The sequence below is a fragment of the Halichoeres trimaculatus genome, unplaced genomic scaffold (genome assembly GCF_033239565.1).
Source record: "Halichoeres trimaculatus isolate MK-OKI-2021-1 unplaced genomic scaffold, fHalTri1.1 fHalTri1_scaffold_13, whole genome shotgun sequence".
Taxonomy (NCBI): Eukaryota; Metazoa; Chordata; class Actinopteri; order Labriformes; family Labridae; genus Halichoeres; species Halichoeres trimaculatus.
The window spans coordinates 23,460,209-23,481,297 of record NW_027437191.1 but is presented as its reverse complement, the minus strand read 5'-3'; the positions used below and the strand labels follow the sequence as shown (position 1 = coordinate 23,481,297).

The following is a 21,089-nucleotide window of genomic DNA, read 5'->3' as shown; positions in this document are numbered from 1 at the left end:
TCTTCAAATAAGTTTTTTTTTTTTTTTTACTTTTTAAGTAAATGAGGCTCAGATTTAGTCTAATGAGATAGTTTTAACCAAAAGACAGAAACATTGGCTTAGATTTCAGTTCTTGGAGGGTTTTTTTAAACCTGGCTTTAAATATGTGATTTTGATGGTGCATTTATTTTTTTTGTCTCTATTATCACTTTAACATCATGACAATCTCCTCTAAGTTATTTTCATAATAGATTTAAAAAAGTTTAGGAATTGTCAGGTTTGTTGCTGGTTATCAGAATCAAAATTAAGTTTTATTGCAAAGTACATTTACACATACAGGGAATTTGACTTGTTGCATTGGCGCTAACAACTAACAAGGGAATAACCTGAGACTAGTAACTACTGAACACATACAGAATTATAAGCTACCAAATAAATAAAATGTTTTGTCTGACATGTTTAAGTGACAAGTGCATTTTTCTTTCATCAATGGATTTCTTTTAAACTCTCTACAAGTAATTCAAAGGTCACTTTTGATTTTTAATATCTTGAAATTACGCATATTTCTGGACTTGTCAGCTGAATGTGGCTCATATGAAGTCATAAGACAGTTTCTACCAAAATAAGACACAAAGACTTTATTTGATTTGAGTTTTGCCACTACACTTGGATACCTGTTTGTATGCTTTCTCAGTCTCTATATATTTGCATGAAAAGCTGGAAGTCAGATCACTGAGAATGCATTTGGAGACACATTTTTTAGTGAAAGTTGCACACAAGGATGACCCAGGACTTGAGTTAATACCAGGTGTAAACGCACTTATATCAGCAAACAACCAGTGGCCCCCTCAGGCAATTCAGAGTCACTCATTAACCCAACCTGTGCTGGATCTTTGATGGTCATGTGGTGAAAATCCACACCCACACCCACATAGAGGCTCTGGCCTGCAGGAAGTCAGGGAGCTCCAGCCTGACTGCTCGTCCCTTTAAGTAAATATATTTAACTTTCTGTGGGTTAACACGTTAACTCACTTCTTTCACAACAGACAGACAGAGGCAAGCTGCGACTGGAATGGCAGTCAGGCGAGTGGGTGTGTCCAAGCAGGAAGGCCGTGTCCAAACCTGCTCACCTTGTCTGCTGTCACAGAAAACCTGCAGCACATACCTGCACTCAGGAACATTTACAGCCCGAGTGCCTTCTCAGTAACTTCTCTTTCTCTTCAAAAAAGCTCTCTTCTAGATTAACTTTCTATCTCTAACAGCAGACATGTCCCTCAAAGTGTTCTACACCAGCGTGAGTGGTAATCTGGAGGTAACGTGAGCTCTTACTTCAATCTTTTATCACAGTTTTATCTCTATGATAACATTCTGCTGCCAGTACACTGCTCTCTTTGTGTGCAGCATCCCTGTTGTGTACCTTACAGCTAACTGTTGAATTTAAAGAAGACTTTGCATACTTGTAAATCAGAGGATTTCAGAGGAAGTTTTTATCTCTCATCCAGATCAAGAAACACCAGGAGAGGATCTTCCAAACCCTGGATTCATTGAAAATAAAGTATGAAAAAGTAGACATCTCTCAGGATTCTACGGACAAGGATTTAATGAGAAAGATCGCAGGGGACACTACTGCACTGCCGCCACAGATTTGCAACGGAGACGTTTACTGTGGGGTGAGTCACATCGACAACATCTGGGAGTATCAACAGTGAAACACACTCTATAAAAACAGAAAGTGGAGGATTAATGGTTTGACCTGTCACGGGGGAGAAGTCTTAAATTGTTCAGGGCGTAGACAGCAAAAAATAAATATTTACAGTATATTACAGTTTACATAGACACTGGAAGAACATGCGTGTATGCAGACAAATTCTTGTTCTGTTTGCGCTTTAAAGAATTTCCTCAATCCAGCGTTCCTCTTTTACTCAACAGATAAATTACAGCTTGCTAAAGCCGATATTAACCCTTATTGTGGCAAGTATCAACCACAAACATAAAGTGGGACTTAAAATGATTTTTAGTTTTCGTACATTGCATATCCCATGTCTTACTTTTCTTATTAAAATCCAAAGAGGTTCACCATAAGGGCGTTGCCAGATATCCTGGATCCACTGGAAAATTATCAAACCAAACCCTCCCACAACAACCTAAGTGGCAACATCCTGACTTGAAACATGAGGCCAGTGCAGGAGTTGACAGGAACCTCTTTACTGCAAAAAATTTCTTGCTTCAAGTTATTTAAAGACAAAAAAAGGGGTCTGGATTGCTTGTTACAAGTACAAAAAAAAAAAACTTTCAATGGAACAAGAAAAGTTTGATCAAAAATTTACTTGAAACTAGAGTAATGTCTTAATACAGGTAACTTTTCTCTTGTTCCATTGGCAGATTTTTTTTGTACTTGTTACAACAATTCAGACCTCATTTTTGTCTTTAAATAACTTGAAACAAGACATTTTTTCTGGACTAGTCAAGTGAATGTGGCTCATATTAAGTCTAAAAAAGACCTTTTCTACTGAAAATAAGACCAAAACACTTGATAAGATTTAAACTTTTTGCAGTGTTAAAAGGACCCAAATGCCTGGCTTGATGTTGCAAAAGAAATTGTCATTATAAAGTAAGAAGTATATATCATAGAAACTCTGGCAAAAATTAAATAAACAAAACCTCAGCATAGGCTGGAAAACTTGGGTCAAATGGTGACAAAAGTTCCCCTGGCTGAAGATGAACTTGGACAAAGGAACTCTTGATAACTACCTGGACATCAAAGTCCATCAGCAAGCACTCAAGACAAAATGAGATGAGAAGAGACAGGATACACAGATTATACACAGATGTATCATGAGCTGGAACTTTTCTCACTTTAAAAACAAATGGAAGAGTTTTTAAATCCATCCTCAAAGATACAAAAAATGATTTTATGTTTCTTGCTGTTTTTTGTGAAAATTCTTGCTGCTGAAATTCTCACAAATCAGACCTGATAATATTTACAAATCATACTTAAAAAACTCTCATCTCTTTTTTTTAAACCCTGCATACTAGGCTTGGTCCTTGTGTGTACTTTCACTTCCTTATTTAAAAAGAGTTTAATTATGTCTAAGTTTTGACTTTGAAGGAAAATTAAAATGTCAAATGAGAGTCTATGAATCGTCCGTACGGCATGAGTTTGTAAGCTTGGTCCCAAAGGGAGTATCAGTGTGTGGGTAAGTTGCAAGATGGGCAGAGTAGTTGTAATTCACACGCTGTCTGCGTCTGGGGAGGAGCTGTTCTTATAGCCAGCTGAGAGAGCATGAAGGTGTATCCTCTGCAGGCCACGCCCACAACCTCACGATTAGAGTTGTTCCTGCTCAACTGTCCACTATCCACTATTCCTCACTTTTAAGTATGAACATTTTTTCACATTATATAATACTGCTTGTTTCAATCATTAAACATGCATACAAAATTGATCTCCAGCGGTATCATAGAGCTACTATATGTTATATATATATATATATATATATATATATATATATATATATATATATATATATATATATATATATATATATATATATATATATATTTTTTTTTAAGAATATGTGTAATTAATGTTTCTGTCTGTCCTCTCTGCACCCTCTCTCTCTCTTTCAGAACTATGATGCGTTTGACGCCGCCATCGAGGACGAAAAGTTAGAGTTGTTTCTCAAAATCTGAAAAAGAAAACCAGCTCATCAACCTATGCTCACTGTTACAAGACGCCCAGCTTCACCTTCTCTACTGACTTTTTTAAGTGGTTCTATAATTTTTTTGACAAAGTGAAAAATGACTTTTATGAGGGTACTGTGCTTAAATTTAGAGAACTATATATGAAAGTTTCTCATCTCTCTACTAAGAAAAAAAAAGAATGCTGAAGATTTATACTCCTTTCATTTATTTTCTTTTCCTGATTTGGCAATGACATGTTTTGTTCATAAAAAGTGTTCATAAAAATGGACATGCCAGTCTTCCTTTCCCAGAAACACATGACTGTTTATTTTGATATTAAAGACTGACTTTTGTGCTCACTGAATGTGATTCATGTCTTATATTCAAGACAAGCCTAAGCAAAGATGTACTGTTCTTACATTCACCAAAGAAAACATTCACCATCTGAACTTCAGAAGCTCTGGAAGTGGGACTTAAACTACACTAGACTCTTGGGCAGCAGACCACATTTTCATTCAAAAAACAAAAACCATAAAAATGCACAAATGAATACAAACATAAATTAAATGAAGACTATAACCCTCAAAAACTCTACCAACAATAGGGAGAGAGCCCTTTTTTCACTCAAAGGTTCAACATTGTTTAAAATACAAAGTACAAGTATAGACAGACCAGATTGTTCTAGATGTGCACAAAAACATATATCATACTGTAATTTATCGTATGTTTCCAATCATATCTTATTGTATAATAGGCCTATATATTTTGCATTTCATCTCATTCCATTAAATTTTATCAGTGCTATGCTGTATTCAATAGCATTTAAAATATATAACTGCATTCCAACATATGAACACATTCTCAACTGGTGTCAATAAATAGTTCAGAAAAAAACAATCCATCCCAGATTTATTTTTAATAAATGAAATAACTTGTTTTAATTCTAAAAATTATTTAACTAATCTTAATGAAACATATCTGTTGTTGTAGCCTATTGTTTTTGAAAGTACACCAGTGATTGTTTTCAATAAAATGCTCCAGCGAGCAATCAGCTCTTTGCATTTAAGTGACTGCAATGCCAAGATGTGCCCATAGTTTGTTTTGTACATTTACAACGGCGTTGAAATTAAATATGATTTTTTTTTTTTTTTTTTTTATCAAAGTAGCAGTTAGATTATATCATACCTGAATCACTGTATAGTTCGGGTAGGCTACAAAGGGAAGAACACGTTGAGTAGAAGGAGAAAAACAGGAAAGAGTGGACAAAATAAAAACGACGTTTTAATGCATAAGAAAGTCAGAAAGTTTCACGTCAGGCAGCGCTATGGACGACTGCAATCGGGGGCCTAGTGCTCTTAAAGCAGTGTCGCGGGCTGATGTCGTCCTCTTTATTCGCTGACCGAAAGGAGGTTCCGGTGAGTTTCTCAAACTCCTGGAACAATCTGCCTGATTTATCAAACATCCTACTTTGTAAAACGCCAACGGTGATATCTTTAAAATCATCTCTAACTCTTCTTTTATTTCTGTCCTTTATTTCAGATCTTTAGGTCCAACATCCATCTTTAATTGACAATGGCCGAGGAAGGGTGAGTGTGAGCCTTTCCAAACCGAGCTAACAGAACATTAACGGTTTAACCACGTATAAAGACTGCGTAAACAACAGCAGTTGAGTTGGAAGAGCTGTGTATGTTTGCACGAACGTACAGACTTGTCTATCCAACGGAATCTTCTCAACTGCAGTGTATTTAGTACATATCAAGAAGCTAACTCGCTAGCCTAGCCGTTACAGTCATCTGACACATGCGTACTAAAAGCAGCACTGATATAATGAGATGGCTCAAACTCTGCTGACTCTTAATGAACTTCCTCAGCTGTTGCTGAACATCCCAGCAGAATAATTTAGTCTTCACCTTTAACAGTCTTATTACTGCTGCGTTGTGCAGAATGTAGCGGGAAGCATGGCTTGTACCACCGGTGCACATTGACGCGTAGCACACAGGATGAGAGGATGCTACCTCCAACTGCTGTTGAAGATCGATAGTTAGCAGGTGGCTATGCTTCCAAATAGATCGTCTTCTTTTGCTTCATCATCCTCAACATCTCTGTTATGTAGAGCTAGTCTCCTGAGATTTGAGCTCCAATCCAAACATGAGCCTCTCCTCCCCCATTAGTGAGTTCTCTGGCGTTTGAATGATGACTTTAATTCTTTTGTCGGATACCCCTTCACTCTCCAATGAGTGAGATCCATATTCTGACATGCTGGGAGCTCTACTGGAGTCATCCTTTTTGTTTAGGCTGTGTTAATGAACATGTACTGATGCATTTCCTTTTGCCTGTTTCTTTTTTTGATAGCATTGCTGCTGGAGGTGTCATGGATGTTAACACCGCCCTCCCCGAAGTCCTCAAGACCGCACTCATCCACGACGGCCTGGCCCGTGGCATCCGGGAGGCCGCCAAAGCCCTGGACAAGTACGTAGAAATGTCTCTTCTGTCTTGAGTGTAGTCTCATCACTGATGATAATTTGGCTCCCTCTACTGAACACCCTGAGGAGATCGCCACTGTTACCCAATTTCTGTCTGAGATGTATCTTTATGGTTGCGTGTTCACATGTGAGAGGTTTGACACCTTTAAAGTTGATTTTTGTTCTTCTGCAGGCGTCAGGCCCATCTCTGTGCCCTCGCCAGCAACTGTGACGAGCCCATGTATGTCAAGCTGGTGGAGGCTCTGTGTGCTGAGCACCAGATTAACCTGATCAAGGTATAAAAAAATCTCTTATTCTGATTAATTTCATGGGTAATGTGAGGGGAGACTTGATGCATAAAAACATGTAAAACTAAAATGTCTTAAGCTGTGAGACGATCACATTGTAGATCCTCAAAATAAGAGCTGTGCTGCTGTATCACTGATGATAATTTGGCTCCCTCTACTGAACTCTGTGAGGAGACTGCCATTGTTACCCAATTTTCTGTCTGAGGTACAGCCAAGAGGACCAGAAATGAAAGCATTTTGTCTTTGTGGACAAGAATGGATGTTTTTGAGACGCAGAGATGACACCCCCTGACAGTCTGTATGTATTTTTCTTTCAGGTTGATGACAACAAGAAACTCGGAGAGTGGGTCGGTCTGTGCAAGATCGACCGCGAGGGCAAACCCAGAAAGGTGGTGGGCTGCAGCTGTGTGGTGGTCAAGGTAAATAACACTTTTATCAGGGCCCTCTTAGGTCCCACTAATACCCATCTTGTCATAGACTTCAATAGAAAAGTAGGTCACATCTTTACATATCAGCCAATCAAGTCCAGGTGCTGTGCTTTGTGCCGTGCAGCTGTTAGATTCTTGGCGAGAGAACGGCCAGGGTACGAGCCCCGGTGTCTGCCTGTGATGCCTGGGGTCCCTGAAGAATGGCTACACAAAGTCATGTGATTGAAAAGTTATTATTCTTCTTGGATGAGTAATTGTGTAAAATAAAGTGTCTGAGTCAAATTATTACCAATCAACGGGGTCTTACTGAATTGTCGGAGACTTAGGGAAAAGGACTGAGGTAATCTGATTTAATATGATGAGAACTTAAAATAAGATCCCAAGCTGAGGCATTCCACTTGATTTTTGTTTCTTAAATCAGTTGTCATGTAGGAAACAAAATAAGAATTGTTATTGGGGTGCCAACACGTCCTGAAAAACAAGTGGCCAGTTATACTTATTCCAAATAGGAGAAATAAATTGGCACTCTAGAAAAAAAATCTTGGGTCTCTGAAAAATATTTTTCTTTTCTAATCTTGTTTTAATAAGCGAAGTACTTTTACAAAAGTTTTAGGTTTGTTTCAGTTGATGGACCAGTTAGCAAAAGTGTTATGGTATGAGATTCAACGCTGGCTCAAAGGCCTGGTTTTCAAAATGAGTTGATTTCATACTGAATGGGAAAGGCCTTTGTCAATAAAACACAGCAAAAGCCAAGACACACAAACCACTAAATTACTGCATGGTTCCAGATTTGATCTGAATTATTGATTTGTTAATGAAAGAGTCACTTTTTGCTGCCCTGAACTAGACTGCTTGGCATCAATCTGTCTAGTGTTAAAACATCAAAATCACTGTGAAAAATAATGGCACTTGACGGCTGCACCTCCAGCCTAAAAACTTTGTTGTACCAAATACGGTTTTCCCTTTCGGTCTAAATTCTTGCATGTGTTGAATGTTGCGCTGGACAAAAGCATCTGCTAAAAAATAGAATTGTAAAACATTCTTACATATTTTCTTATCTCATAAAGCAGAACTCCTTTAACAGTCAAATTATTTGAACTGTATTGAAATAACTGAGCTGCTGCAATGATTAAGATCAGCCTCTTTTTAAGATCTGACACTACTGTATTCCTTGTTTTCTTTGCTGTTTGGCTACTCAAGCTCAGTCAAACAAATTAATAATTCACCGTTGAGCACAGACACCATATTGTCTGAACCTTTTTCACAGCAATCTTCAGCTGTCACTCTGTGTGATGGTGAAAATGGTTGTAAACTGTGAATTAGCTGAGAACGGGCTTCAAACATGTCTTTTGGAAGTTAAAGCTGTGCTCTTGTTTCTGCAGGACTACGGTAAGGAGTCTCAGGCCAAGGATGTGATCGAGGAGTACTTCAAGGGCAAGAAATAAGGTGTCAATAAAAAATGGAAAATCAAGATCTTTGGCTTCTGTTCTTTTTTTTTTTTTTTTCCAAAGCTTTTACTGAGCAGCAACAAGGTCAGGATGAGTTTAAGACAATCTCCAAAGTAGATCAGTTTGTATATTTGATCAATGAAACGGGATATTTGATGGGATGACTGAAATGAGTATGAAAGACAAGAAGCTTGGATCATTTAGATAGGTTTTGACCTTTATATCTACATACATAAACATTTCTGAATAAAGAAAAGACATTCAAACACATTAAGGCACAACACATCATGACACACATTCTTAGCCCCCCACCCAAAATTACAAAAACCTCCAAAGTATAGTCCCCGTCCCTTCAGCGTAATACCCACCACTGCCTTTAAGTTTATGATCAATAATTTACAGGAGTTTCTGCACAGACGGCATCGATGTGTTGAGATTATACCACCAGGAAGAAAACCTAAAAAAAAAAAAGCAGCCGTAGTCCTCGCACACGTGACGCTGCCTGTACAGAGAAGCCGAGGATCAACGACTGAAGTGTCCTCTGGGGTCATGGAAGGGTTCAGTCTGTCACAGCTGAGAGGAGGAGTGTGGTTTTCACAGCCGTGTATTCCAACATTTCTCCCAGAGTCCTGTTCTTCATGTGTCACTTCTCCTCTGCTTCTTAAGACCATTCAGAGTTTGTAAATCCAGACGCTCAAAAATCAAGAAAAAAAGAAATCACAAAAACAGTTGCAGTGTGTGCTTTGTTCTTAAATAGTGATACAAAAGAAGGAGGCTGCCTGGCTGATAGTTTCCATGGTAACATTCAGTCCATATTGCAGGAACAGTTACAGGTACTCAAACTCCAGTGCTTGGTGTAGTGCCAGCAGGTCAGAGTGACTGGATATCCTCCAGAAAGGCATGTTGTGCTGCGGAGTAGAAAAACACGTTTATACCAGCAGGACAGCGACACACAGCACACCGCCACCTACAGACATGCAAGCTACACTACTGTAGCTTGGAGCAGCTGGTTCTGCAAAAAGCACTGCAAACAAAATCCATGCGATCACTCTGCTTCAAGGATAAGGTTGACATTCTGGGAAACAAGCTTCCTGCTGCCTGAGTAAGATGATCCTGAGTATAATTTAATTAACGGAGCGGCAACAAGCTCATTTTAACGAGAATAAGTGTGCCAACATTAGTGTAAACACTCTAAACAAAAATTGGACTTTGAGATCCCCCCCAATTCTGACAATTAGATTAGAAATTTAAGTTTAGGAATCTGAATTTTAATTTTGATTTTAGAATTCTGAGTTCCAAGTTAAAGGTCAGATTCTAGGGTCTTATTCTGATTAATCTGAAATTGCTAAGGGGACAAAGTCTGAGTTGTAATTCTAAGACTTGTATGAAAATGGAATCTATAAGTAACTTGAGGATTCTGGATTAAAGTAATTTATAGAGGATTCTAGAAAGAAAAAGTAAGCTTTCTACAATAATAGAGTCGAAGTGTTCCAGAAAAAGTTTCAAAACTTTGACTCAAAGTCCCATGATAAAATGGAATCCAATCTAAGAAAAAAAATGGTGTTCAGAATAAGAGTTCTACGTAGAACAAAAGAGTTCTAGGACCAAATAATAATAATAATTTTAATAATTCTACAAAAAAAAAATCAAAGGCTTTTACAGAGAGTTTCAAAACTTTTACTTTAATCTCAGAATTTAGTGATGGGGAGTCCAAATTTTGACTCAAAGTTCTTCAAAAAATAGAGAATTTAAGAAGACTTCCCAAAAAAGAGAGATCCGCAAATAAATGCCAGAATTTATGAATTCTACAAAGAGAAAAAAAATTCTTATTTCCAATTTCGACGTAAGGATCCAAAGATGAAGATTTAGAATTCTTTAATCTTTTTGAAAGTCATTATCCTGGGAAGAAAAGTTATAATTCTCACCTTAAGCTCAAGATTTTAGAAAATAAGTTTGAGTTCTGGCTAAGAGTTCTAAGAAAAAAAACAATATCTGCACTTGGATTAAAAACATTTTTAGATCAAAACTGAATCTAAATGAGGTCAGTAAAAGTTTTTCAAAAATCTAGCTGCCATTCCTCTTCAATTCAATGATCCAGTGGCTCCAGGCATCTGCTTTCATAGTGATAAAACATGCTTTGTTGACTGGGGTCACATGCTTTTGTTTTATATATAATCTGTTGAAAGTCAACATGAACTAGATTAGCTTAGTGAGTACTTCAAGAGAACATTGATCAGTAGAAATGTTAAACTTTATCTGGATTCAGTCTAAATGAAGACAGTTTCCAAAGGTTTTGTCACAATGAAGTTCAGAGACTAAATGGCACAGTGCAGTGACTTTAGCTGTGAGCTCAGTTAAGACTAACTTCCCTTGTCCTCCATGTACCAATAAGTTCCACTTCCTATTTAAGTCTTAACATGGAGATTACTCTATTTTCTCCTGGATCTGAAAACTCTGGGAACCCTGTTCCAGTGCAATTAGCTGAGGTACCTAGCTGCTGTAGCTACGCTCTAAACAGGCAGATAAGAGCGCTGCGCTCATTATCTCATCTCAGTCAGCGTGAAAGCAGATTTCCCACAATGTCAAATTCCTCCATGGACTAGTCCAGCACCCAGCATCAAGACCGAAACCCAAAGCTGGAGAGAAGATGGGACGTTTGTTCATTTCTGGGCACAAACAGTTGACAACATCACTAGTTGTTATTTTCGGTATTCTGAATAATAACCATCAATGCTGCTCTAAACAAAGATTATTTAAAGCTTAACCATCGTGTACATTTAGGCAACCTTTCATTTAAAAACCAGGTCAATTATTGATCAATACAATCCAAATTGATAACTCTCTGTTTAAAATATTAGCTCATAAATTTGTTTTTGAAGAGGAGGTGCAAAATGTACATTTGAATCTGGATTCATGAAGAGCTGTGATCAAAAGTCTGCTACTCCATAAAAAATGGAAAAAAGCAACAGCAAGTAGAACAGAAACAAAACCAAAGACCAACACAAAACCTCTACAGCACAGAAAGGCAGGCTTCGTCCAATCAGAGCTCACACTGTGAGGAGGAGGTGGGGTCACAGTGAGGCCGAGGGGGTCCATTACCTTTTTGGCCGCCTGCTCCTCTTCCACACCGTCCCCAACTACAACATACACTACTTTCCTGCCAAACCTTTGCATTATGCGCTCAAAGCAACTCTCTTTTCCTGCAAAAAACACAAATAAAGAGGGGAGGAAGGAGGGTCACATGGTCAGAGGGGTCAAAGTTCAGGAGCTGTTATTTTACCTGGCTGGCTGCATGCTCTTCATCCTTCCCATCGCCAACCACAACATATGTAATGTTAGTGCCAAAGCGGGAGACTATACGCTCAAAACAGCTCTCTTTGCCTGGAGACAAACACACGGCTTTCACATTTGTTTACATGGAAATCAAACACATGAAGAAGCACAGCTGTGTGTGAGTGTGTGTGTGTGAGTGTGTGTAAGACAGGGAGCGCCACTCTTTAAACAATACAATAATTTTCTATGAATATATAATCCCATTCATCTTTCCTCTTATACTATATAAAGGTTCAAAAGGTACTATAAAAATGATAAGTGTGCAAAAAAGAAACTTTTATAGAGAAGCCAAAATGTGTCAAATTATGAAAGTAAAAGATGATAAATTTGTTTTATTTCATGATGCTTTTACGAAAAAAAGAAAAAAAAAGAAAAGAGCGACTGCCTTTTTCTTTTGCTAAAGAAAATGTCAAAGTTTAAACACTGATCCCATACATATGGAAATCACAGAAAAAGGATTAGGGCCACCGAAAAAAAAAGATCGGAGATTTTTTATTACCACTATTTCTAGATTTAAATCAGAATGAAAATTCTGACTTTTTTCCTCGGAATTCTTATTTTAATCTAGGAATGATAGTGATAAAAATAAATATAACCCTAATTCTCTTCCATAGAAAATGTAGTTAAAATTAAAAAACTGTATGCCTAGAAAAGTTAAAATTCTGACAATTCTCCACAAGATTTCTGACTTTTATCCAAGAATTTTGAGAAGGAAAGTCAAATTGTGACTTGAATCTCAGAGTTTTTTGAGACAAAAAAGGTCAAAATTAGGATCTTAACCAATAATTCTAAAAAAAATGGGTCAAAAATCTGAGTAATCTGATCGTTTTTTCCCCCTAACTTTGTTTACTGCTGACTTTAATTTCTGAAAGTGGAGGCAAAAAAGTCAAAATTCCTGACCTCAATCTCCGAATTTTGTTGTGAAACAAAATTAAAAATTATATTATTTAATAAATTTAAGACAAAAAAAATAAAAATCTAATTAAATCTCAGAGCATTGACTTTAACATCCAAATTAAAAAAAAAAGAATTGGCTGTGAATGAATGAATTTGACTTTCTCTTTTTCTCTTACTCTTATAGTCTTATAAAGTAGAATGTTAACCATAAAGTCAACAAACTTTACTTGAAGTATAGCTTAATTAAACTAAAGGTACAGGTTTTCTATCACAAAACGACAGGATTTCAGTAAGACAAGGGGGAGATGAATGAGCGTCATTAAAATGGATCAAATACTCAACCTTTGAATGATAAAAAGCTGTAAGTCAAACATACAGAAACATCAGTTCTTCCATATTACATAATTTGTGATGGTGTGAATTCAGGACGTACCTATTTTGGTTGCGCTGTAGATATTCTCGATGGGGAAAACAGATCCCAGACTATACAAGAGAACTTTAGCGAGCGCCGGTATGAGCTGCGTCGTGGTCACCAACACGTTTACGCAGTTACTCCTGGAGCTGATGATGGAGAGAGACTTGAGCGCATGTGTGAGCCAGGAGTCGGTGAGAGCTTCGACCTCAGCTCGGAGCTGCAGCCAGGCATCTCTTTTAGCTGGACCCAGCAGGCCTGAAACCACAACACGAGGGGGAACAGAGGCAGCGATTAAACAAAGTCTAATGATGGCATGTGATGAAACTTTACATACTGTCCTTGAGCCAACTCGTTGTTTTTGATAACTGGTTATGAATAAATTATGAATAACTCGAGACATTTTCCTCTTTCCAACAAACTGCTGTCTCATTGGCTTACCCCCCACATTGTTTTTGTACGTGCTATACAACTCTTTGACCCGTCGGTAGCGGAAGGCCAGCTTCCTCATCCAGTCGACCCCGCCGCGGACGCCCGTAGCCAGGCACAGGTTGGCGCTGGTTGCAGCTGCATGGAAGCCATCAGTTGCAAAACTGTAAGTACTGTCGATAATAATGATATGTTTTATTTCCAAAATCTGCTCTGGTAGAAGAAAAGATTTATTTCTTATCATCCAGAAGCACAAACACATCATCAATGTCTTAAAACAGTAACAAAATGAACATCAGGTCACATTCATCCTCAAAGATTTAGGGTAAATGGTGAAATTTATGAATGATAAATATCTAAATCCTCACCCTAAGTCCTGGCCATTGTCGTCTGAGGACACGTCATCGATATGAACCTGGTCACACTCCTGTGCAGACACATAAACAAGAACTTAAAAAGGAACATCCTATTTTTTAACATGGATTTAAAAGGACAATTCTGGATGTTCAAATTAGACAAGCAGATCTTCAAACCTCCACACAATCATATGTTGTAGAAATCGCTAAAATGAAGTGTCTCATACAGAGGATGATTAAGAGTTCTCTAAAAAAACACTAGTGTGAGAAAAAAATAGATTTTTATGAGCTGTAACAACCACGTTGAGTTACTCTGGGCAACCAGAGGAACAAAATAATGACTTAAAAAAGCAAAATACCCCCTCTTTAAAGAAATTAGTTACACTGCAAACATCAGTGATATAGCATGGAAACAGTTGAGGACCAACCAGTGATCCCTGAGGTGTTCCATGGGTCACTTTCCTAAACTCTAACACAGTATCATTAATTTTTACGTACTGAAGTCGTTTCAGTAGCTTTCCCAAGCATAAGCAACACCCCATACCAAATACATAGCCCCTCTTCAAGTAGATTTTGCAAGAAGTTCACATCCCTACAATTTAAAATACTAGTTGAAAAAAGTATTTTTCTTATTGTGTTGGCTGATACAGGGGCACCAGAGGGACACTTTAAAAACACAATACTTCCTCTTAAGTGACCCTATGGGGTTTTAAGGATACAGGAGCCAAAAAGCTCCTGCCAGTCACCAAAAGCTAGACCGCTGTACATTCAATATAAAGCTTGCAGTGTCTTGTTATTTAGTTTAACTGTGTCAATGTGTGTTTCAAACAGTGTCACACAGAGTCACAGATTTTCAGTTTGACATCTGTTTAGGACACAACATGGGAAAGAATACTAACCATAAGGTACATAAGGAAAGTGCTGAAGAGGTGCGGTAAAACCTTTGGTTGCTTTCCACACTTACTGGATACTGTCTCCTGCTCTACATGCTATTGCAGAGCCGGAAAACCCCACTACAACCCCTCTCACAAACTTGACAGTGACATATAACTATATAAATAATAAAATCTACATTCAATCACTTTTAATGCACTTTCTAATCAGATCTTATTGGTAGTATTTCTATTTTCAAACCACAAGAAAACAGCATGCAGCGCTTACAGTAAAGTAGGTACAGTTTCTCTATACAACACCAGAGGGCAGTGGTGTTACTTAGATGAATGGGAGCCTCTCCAGTTAAAAACTAAACCCATTTCAATGTGTGTGTTTGTGTGATGTGAGTGTCTCACCTCCAGGTCATTAAAGAATAAGTGTGTGTCGGCCAAGTTGAAGATCATCTCCTCCATCCTCAGACCCAGCGTCACCGCCATGGGAGGGTCCTGATGAGAGAGATAATATTAATGTTTTTATTCAGACATTACACATAAACACACAAATGTTTTCACTGTGTGGACATGTCAAACAAAGCTTATTGAAGCCTAAACATTTTTTTTTACAATGTAATTAAGCACCTAGCTTTAAGAGCATACAGAAAACAACAACGTGTAATTCAGTTATAAGCTTCATTTACAGCTTTAAAACTTTTTACTGGCATCATTTCATAATTTAACCCAAAAATTTAATTCTTTTTCAAGCTCTCTGTAAGGAATACATACAGACACTTTATTTGCATAATTTGCAGAATCACAAGAAGAGCCAATAAGACATGTAGAAAAAAACAAGTAAGTAACTGAATAAACAAGAACAACAGAAGGTTCACCTGCCCATATAACACGATTAAAGAGGGTATTATTAAAGATGGATATAAATACCAATGCTGGATATGTGTGTGTGCAGATTTCTAAACCTCTACATGTACATATGATGTAAAATCCCTGAATCTGTCTGTAAACTGATTAAAACACTCTTTTAAAATAACACAAGATCTCTAGAGACTTGAAATGATGACATAACTGATTCAAAGTCAAAGCTTTGAACGTTGATTTCTTTATTAATGATCAAATCTCTATTACATCACATTTGAAAATGACAGTTTTTTATTGTTTTTACTGGCACTTGGTTGTGGTACAATATTCCCATCAGATGATGACTGTAGCATGTCCCAAAGCTGTTTGCTAGCTGAATTGCTAAAGAATACAGATACCGAAGAAAATTACTAACTTCATTTATTGCAAAAGAAATCAACAACATGAGTGACAGTTGCTGGAAATATCTGTGTAGTGCTGTGAGAGGGCTGGCCAATAAGGGGAAGGGGGTTTGTGGAGCGAAAACTTTAAAGAGACAGGAGCTAAAACAAAAGCGTTTTAGCCAAAGGCTGAAATAAGGGTTTACTGAAACACCAGTGTGAGAGAAATGTTTTTTTTAGGTACAACGGGGGCACCAGAGGGACAAAAAAAAAGATTTTAAAAAATTTAATATCCCCTCTTTAAAAAAATCTTGTAGATATTATTGATACAATGTGAAAGAGTTGTGGACTGATCAGTGATCCCTGAGGAACTCCATCTGCAAACTTTCCTAGACTCTAACACTCAATCTGTAAACACTGCTTTCCTTTTTTTCAATTGCTTTCCCATGAAAAAGAAAAAAAACTGTTATACACACTACTTGTTTCAAATCCACCCCCTACACACACACTGACACATACACACACCAGTTGGTACTCTCCACTCATCAGAGCAGATGCTGACAGACAGGTTGCACTTGTTCTGTCCCATCAACATTCCTCATGCTTGGTATTGGTGGGTGTTAGTGTGTGTTTTTATGTGTGTACTGGTGAGTGTGTAACCTCAATGAGAGATGCTTGGAGTGTATGTGGCATGTGAATGGTTTGTGTGTGTGTGTGTGTGTGTGTGTGTGTGTGTGTGTGTGTGTGTGTGTGTGTGTGTGTGTGTGTGTGTGTGTGTGTGTGTGTGTGTGTGTGCGTGTGTGTGTGTGTGTGTGTGTGTGTGTGCGTGTGTGTTTGCCAGCCGGGGGCTCAGCTGCAAAAACCATCATCTGTGATAGGTCAGAGAGGGATGACAGCTCGCAGCGCGATTCGCTGACGCTGTCAGACGACCAGAATAGAAAGAAAGCGAGTGAAAGGAGTGCAAAAGTGAGTGAGTGAGGAAAAGAGACAGAGGGAGGAAAAGATTGACAACATTCCTGAGTGTGAGAAAGTGTGGAGAAAGAAAGGGTTAGCGCTCTGTTATGTTCTCCAAAACTTCACAGCGTTTCTTTTCCCGTCACTCAGAACAAGAGGTGCTCAGGTTTGTTTGTCGGGTGATGATTAATGTTGGCTGTCATCCAGGGAAAGCTTTCATTGTTCAGTTCTAAAGAAAATTTCACTGTTTCCACACCTCTCTTCAGCACTGAACACTCCAAAATGATGATCCTTCTGTGTGTTATCATTTAAAACAAGATCCCTGCAGAAAGCATCCTCTGAGCTCCTGTGGGAGCTGCCCATATGTAGCTCTGCTAGTTGCTATATCAACATTGTAAACACTATTTTGGGCGAGGTGTGAACAGACACAGCTGCCACTGTATTTCTTCAGAGCATTGGTGGCAGACGAGGTGAAAAAATGCTTGTAAAATTATTTCAGGGGTAGTTATTCGGCGCTGATCTTGTCTTTTTTTATGCTAATGCTCGCTCAGCTTACATGGACTTAGCGACCTAAGATTACCTCATGGTTAGGGTTAAGGTTCAAAAAATCGAATCGTTTCTGTTTTAACATGCTCCCTGCATATGTATAGGGACAATCAGCAATGAAACATGATATTCTGAGTTGCCCACAGGGGGCGCCAAAATTCATGTAAACCAGAAGTTCCCCTGAGTATCTTCTACAAAAACTAATTTTGTCAGAAAAGAGGTTAGGGTTAGGTCGACCAAGTCATTACCCTTGCTTTTAACTTTTTACGCTACTGTCTCGTACTGTCCCATAAATTCTTTGCCTTAAATTTACAACCTCAATCTTAGACAGTTTTACCCTAGTGTTGTTAAATCAACATTTTATTCTGTAAACTTAATAAATTTCCAACACAATTCTCCCAAATTTACAACTTTTATTTAAAAAAAAATTACACATTTTTATTGTTATCCTGTAAAATTACCAAGGTGATAAATCTTGATCTTTGTTCTTTTTACCTTTTGACCGAAATCTGGTGAATTCAGTAAACTTTAAACTTGAATCCTGTATGGATGGCTTATGTTACAAAAATTCACAGATTATGACAGTAAAATTTAGGACTCTGATTCTGTAAATTTCTAGCTTTTATCTTGTAAATTCAAGACTTGATTTTGATTAACCTTTGACCTAAATCCTAAGAATTAACTACTCTATTCTCCCAACTTTACGACATTAATCCAACAAATTTGGCTGACCCTTAGTTTATTAATTTAAAATTACTTTTTTATATTTAATGTCAATTTTCTATGTGCTTTTGTTTTTGTAAAGTTTGTATTTACTTTATGTGAAGCACTTTGTTACATTTATCCTGTTAAAAAAAACTTTACTCCCTCACTAAAGTAGCTGAATTAAAAACCTGGATGCTTGAGTTCTTCTTTTCATACTCGCACAGAAAATTTACAACTCATCGGAGCATTTTCATAACCATTCAATACCAGTGGCCAAACATTAAATTAAGCTCAAAGAGGAAGTAAATCAGTGCCCACAAACCCGATCTGTAAAACGCCCGGGCTCATAACTCTGCGTGCAGTGCCAGCTTTTGTTCAGCTGCCAAACCAGAATATCAGACTGGACTCTGCAGGCTGCGGAGCGACAGGCCAGTGGTGGCCTTTGCAGCGCTCAGAGGAAACAACGTCACCCAATAAAAAGCTGCAGCTTTGGCCACATAGGATGATCCAGATCAGAGCCAGCAGCTATTAAACAAAGAGGACTAAAACAGCGTGTTTAACAAGGCCAGACCACCTTGAAAGTTTACATCTGGAACATGTGTCTCCATGCAAATTAAGATCTTAAATTATGATAAACTAACAGATCCATTTGATGCTTTTAAAGACATTTTTATAAAGCATGTGGTCATCATCATAAATTTGTAAAAACATTCCTCAAGTATTTGATGTAAAGTAGGAGTACAATGAGAGATATTGGACTTGTATCAATAGGAAACTCATTTTTGGTGTCTGTTTCTTGTACGTTATATTTATACAGCTGAATATCAGCCTTGAGTCATCTGAAAGTGAAGTTTTGGGTTTGCTTTCAGAGACCGAGGCGATCATTCAGTCTCATATTAACTGAGACTTCCTCAACTTCTTTATCATAAAATTACAACTTCTTCCCTGTATCCCTTTTTAAAATTTCTTTAAACTATTTATAATCTTAGTGTTATTAAGTTTTTTCACTTTTTTTTGTTTTGTTTTACCATAATTCATTTTACAGATTTAGATGATTCATTTTATCTTGTTCTATCTCTGTCAATCACTTCAAACTGCACTTCATTTGTATGAAAGGTGGTTGTAAATAAAACCTGATTGATTTATTCTTATGGATTAAAAAATAGATTTTTCCCCTTTTTTAAAGTCAAAATCTTTTTTACTGAGGTATGAACAAAGTATACAAAAAGTACAGCGCTGATCAGTCCCTTTTTCAATTTTTGCAAATACAAGACTTTTTACTTTGACGCATTGACTTTGGACCTTGATACGGTTAAAATCTTATCTCTAGTTTCCAAAATAAATAACTTTAATCTTCCAAATTATGGATTAACAAAAATGTCCAGTAAATTTAAGACATTTTTATTTTTGTCTTTTAAATTCAAAAACTTTGGTCAAAATTGTTCAACTTTAGTCGTATAGTTTCATCTCATTGTAAATGTAAGACTTTTGTCCTAACTTTTGAACCGAAGTGGATTAATTTACAGCTTTTTTTCCTTATTTTAACACAGATAAAGACTTCCACATTATTATCTCATGAATGTAATGCTTTGATCTCAGAAATACCAATTTTCCCTATAAATTCTTTTTATTTATTTATTTTTTTTCAAAAAATTGATTTATATTTCTGATCTTTTGCTTCACATTTTTATCTCATAAAGCAACAACACTGATCCTAACTTTTCTTTTCAAGTAAAGACTTTGCTCTCCTCAAGTTTGGATCTTGGTCTCATAAATTTACTTCATTATTTTTCTAAATAAATATTTTTCTTCATTCATTTTCAAAAATACTTTTGTCCGCATGTAACCAGGCAAATCTGCCGATGAGTGCGGCTTGAAGCATGCATGCAAGCAACCCATACATGGCAGTGTTTTTCAGACGTGAAACCTTTTCCAGCCAATCAGAATGAACTCCCGTCATTCAGCTGTGATGTTCGAGAATCAAAAACTCAAAAAAAAAAGTTTCATAGCGTAGAGATGAAACCATGAAACCAGAGTTCGCTAAAGCCTTGTCTTTGGCTGAAGTTTTCATTTTCATTTTTAGTGACGTAAAACTGCAGTTTGGCGTAGATGACAGGCCTGAACATATAGAAATACATGCAGTTTCCAAGATCCCCAACTATGTATGGACATGGCCTCAGTCACAAATACAATCTCTTGAATTTCAGCTTTGGCCTCATAATACCACATTTTTGTCACAAATTTATAACTTTGGTTGAGTACATGTGTAACCCTTTCAAACCAAATTATAATTTGTCATCCTATGAAACCATGTTTAGAAATTATTATTTTTTCAATCTTAAGATTTCATCTTAGTCTAAATCAAACTGTTTGATTTTTCTATAACTGCTGCGTCTTTATATAAAATCAAATCTTTCACCTTGACATCATTGTCTTAAATTGTCTTCACTACTCAAACAAACCTTAAAACTCGATGGGATTCTGCCTTCATTTAGCTCTTAATGGTTTCTGCAGCTCCTCCTTAAAAAAAAGAAACACACTCTAACAAGCTCCAAAAGTCCCAGCTGCCTGGATGAAGCCTGTGAGTCAAAGGAAAGGGTAAAAAAGCCCTCAGACAACTCGCTGCAGGAACACTTGAGGGGATTATCAGGAAGATGAGGTTTCAGTTATAAACCCAGAGTTTGGCTTCTTTTTTACAAAGTTGGACCAAAGTGAGAAGATTCATCAGTCGTCATTCAATCAGAGTCCGGGCCGTGTTATCCCAGCTGTGATCTGCTTCTCCACTTTAGCAGACGAGGAGATGATGGAGGGATTTAACCCGACTGAGAGTAAAATCATAACAAACAGCGTGATCTTACCTTTCCGTATTTCTGTGCGTAGGAGCCTGTGAGCAGAGAGTGGAAGACGATGATTGTCTCGTCAAGGTCCCAGACGAACACCCTCTGCAGGAGGAGGATGTGAGACCATGTTGATGAGATCAAAACAAAGAGAATCCTCTGAGGTGTGGACAGGATGCTGGGTATGAC

General features: G+C 37.5%; 3 protein-coding genes and 3 non-coding genes across 8 annotated transcripts in view; 5 read left to right on the top strand and 1 right to left on the bottom strand.

The window, feature by feature from the left end:
* Window positions 1-1,195: 1,195 nt before the first annotated feature.
* LOC141802363 (SH3 domain-binding glutamic acid-rich-like protein 3) lies at window positions 1,196-3,683 on the top strand. Its single transcript, XM_074685912.1, has 3 exons — window positions 1,196-1,291; window positions 1,482-1,649; window positions 3,607-3,683. Exons 1-3 carry the CDS (start codon window positions 1,247-1,249, stop codon window positions 3,667-3,669), a joined length of 276 nt encoding a protein of 91 aa, XP_074542013.1. The 5' UTR covers window positions 1,196-1,246; the 3' UTR covers window positions 3,670-3,683.
* A 1,283-nt stretch (window positions 3,684-4,966) lies between these two features.
* On the top strand, window positions 4,967-8,329 carry rps12 (ribosomal protein S12). Its single transcript, XM_074685164.1, has 6 exons — window positions 4,967-5,075; window positions 5,200-5,246; window positions 6,013-6,129; window positions 6,316-6,418; window positions 6,748-6,849; window positions 8,241-8,329. The coding sequence occupies exons 2-6, from the start codon at window positions 5,233-5,235 to the stop codon at window positions 8,301-8,303; spliced, it is 399 nt and encodes a 132-aa protein (XP_074541265.1). The 5' UTR covers window positions 4,967-5,075; window positions 5,200-5,232; the 3' UTR covers window positions 8,304-8,329.
* Window positions 5,845-5,920, top strand: LOC141802460 (small nucleolar RNA SNORD101). Its single transcript, XR_012599486.1, has one exon. It is a non-coding gene; the product is annotated as a small nucleolar RNA SNORD101 (small nucleolar RNA).
* Window positions 6,165-6,247, top strand: LOC141802464 (small nucleolar RNA SNORD100). The gene has a single exon (XR_012599490.1). It is a non-coding gene; the product is annotated as a small nucleolar RNA SNORD100 (small nucleolar RNA).
* On the top strand, window positions 6,557-6,640 carry LOC141802463 (small nucleolar RNA SNORD100). Its single transcript, XR_012599489.1, has one exon. It is a non-coding gene; the product is annotated as a small nucleolar RNA SNORD100 (small nucleolar RNA).
* A 204-nt stretch (window positions 8,330-8,533) lies between the features above and the next one.
* Window positions 8,534-21,089, bottom strand: part of eya4 (EYA transcriptional coactivator and phosphatase 4) — a 57,075-nt gene continuing 44,519 nt past the window's right edge. For 2 of the 3 annotated variants that reach the window (XM_074685628.1, XM_074685631.1), the window contains 7 exons: window positions 20,922-21,005; window positions 15,023-15,112; window positions 13,746-13,804; window positions 13,390-13,550; window positions 12,970-13,206; window positions 11,406-11,506; window positions 8,534-9,214 (listed from right to left, as the gene is read on the bottom strand). In XM_074685628.1, coding sequence (XP_074541729.1) covers window positions 9,134-9,214; window positions 11,406-11,506; window positions 12,970-13,206; window positions 13,390-13,550; window positions 13,746-13,804; window positions 15,023-15,112; window positions 20,922-21,005 — 813 coding nt within the window. In that variant the 3' untranslated portion in view covers window positions 8,534-9,133. Of the gene's footprint in view, window positions 9,215-11,405; window positions 11,507-11,586; window positions 11,688-12,969; window positions 13,207-13,389; window positions 13,551-13,745; window positions 13,805-15,022; window positions 15,113-20,921; window positions 21,006-21,089 lie in introns of all 3 variants that reach the window. The other variant, XM_074685629.1, reaches the window with a different exon arrangement.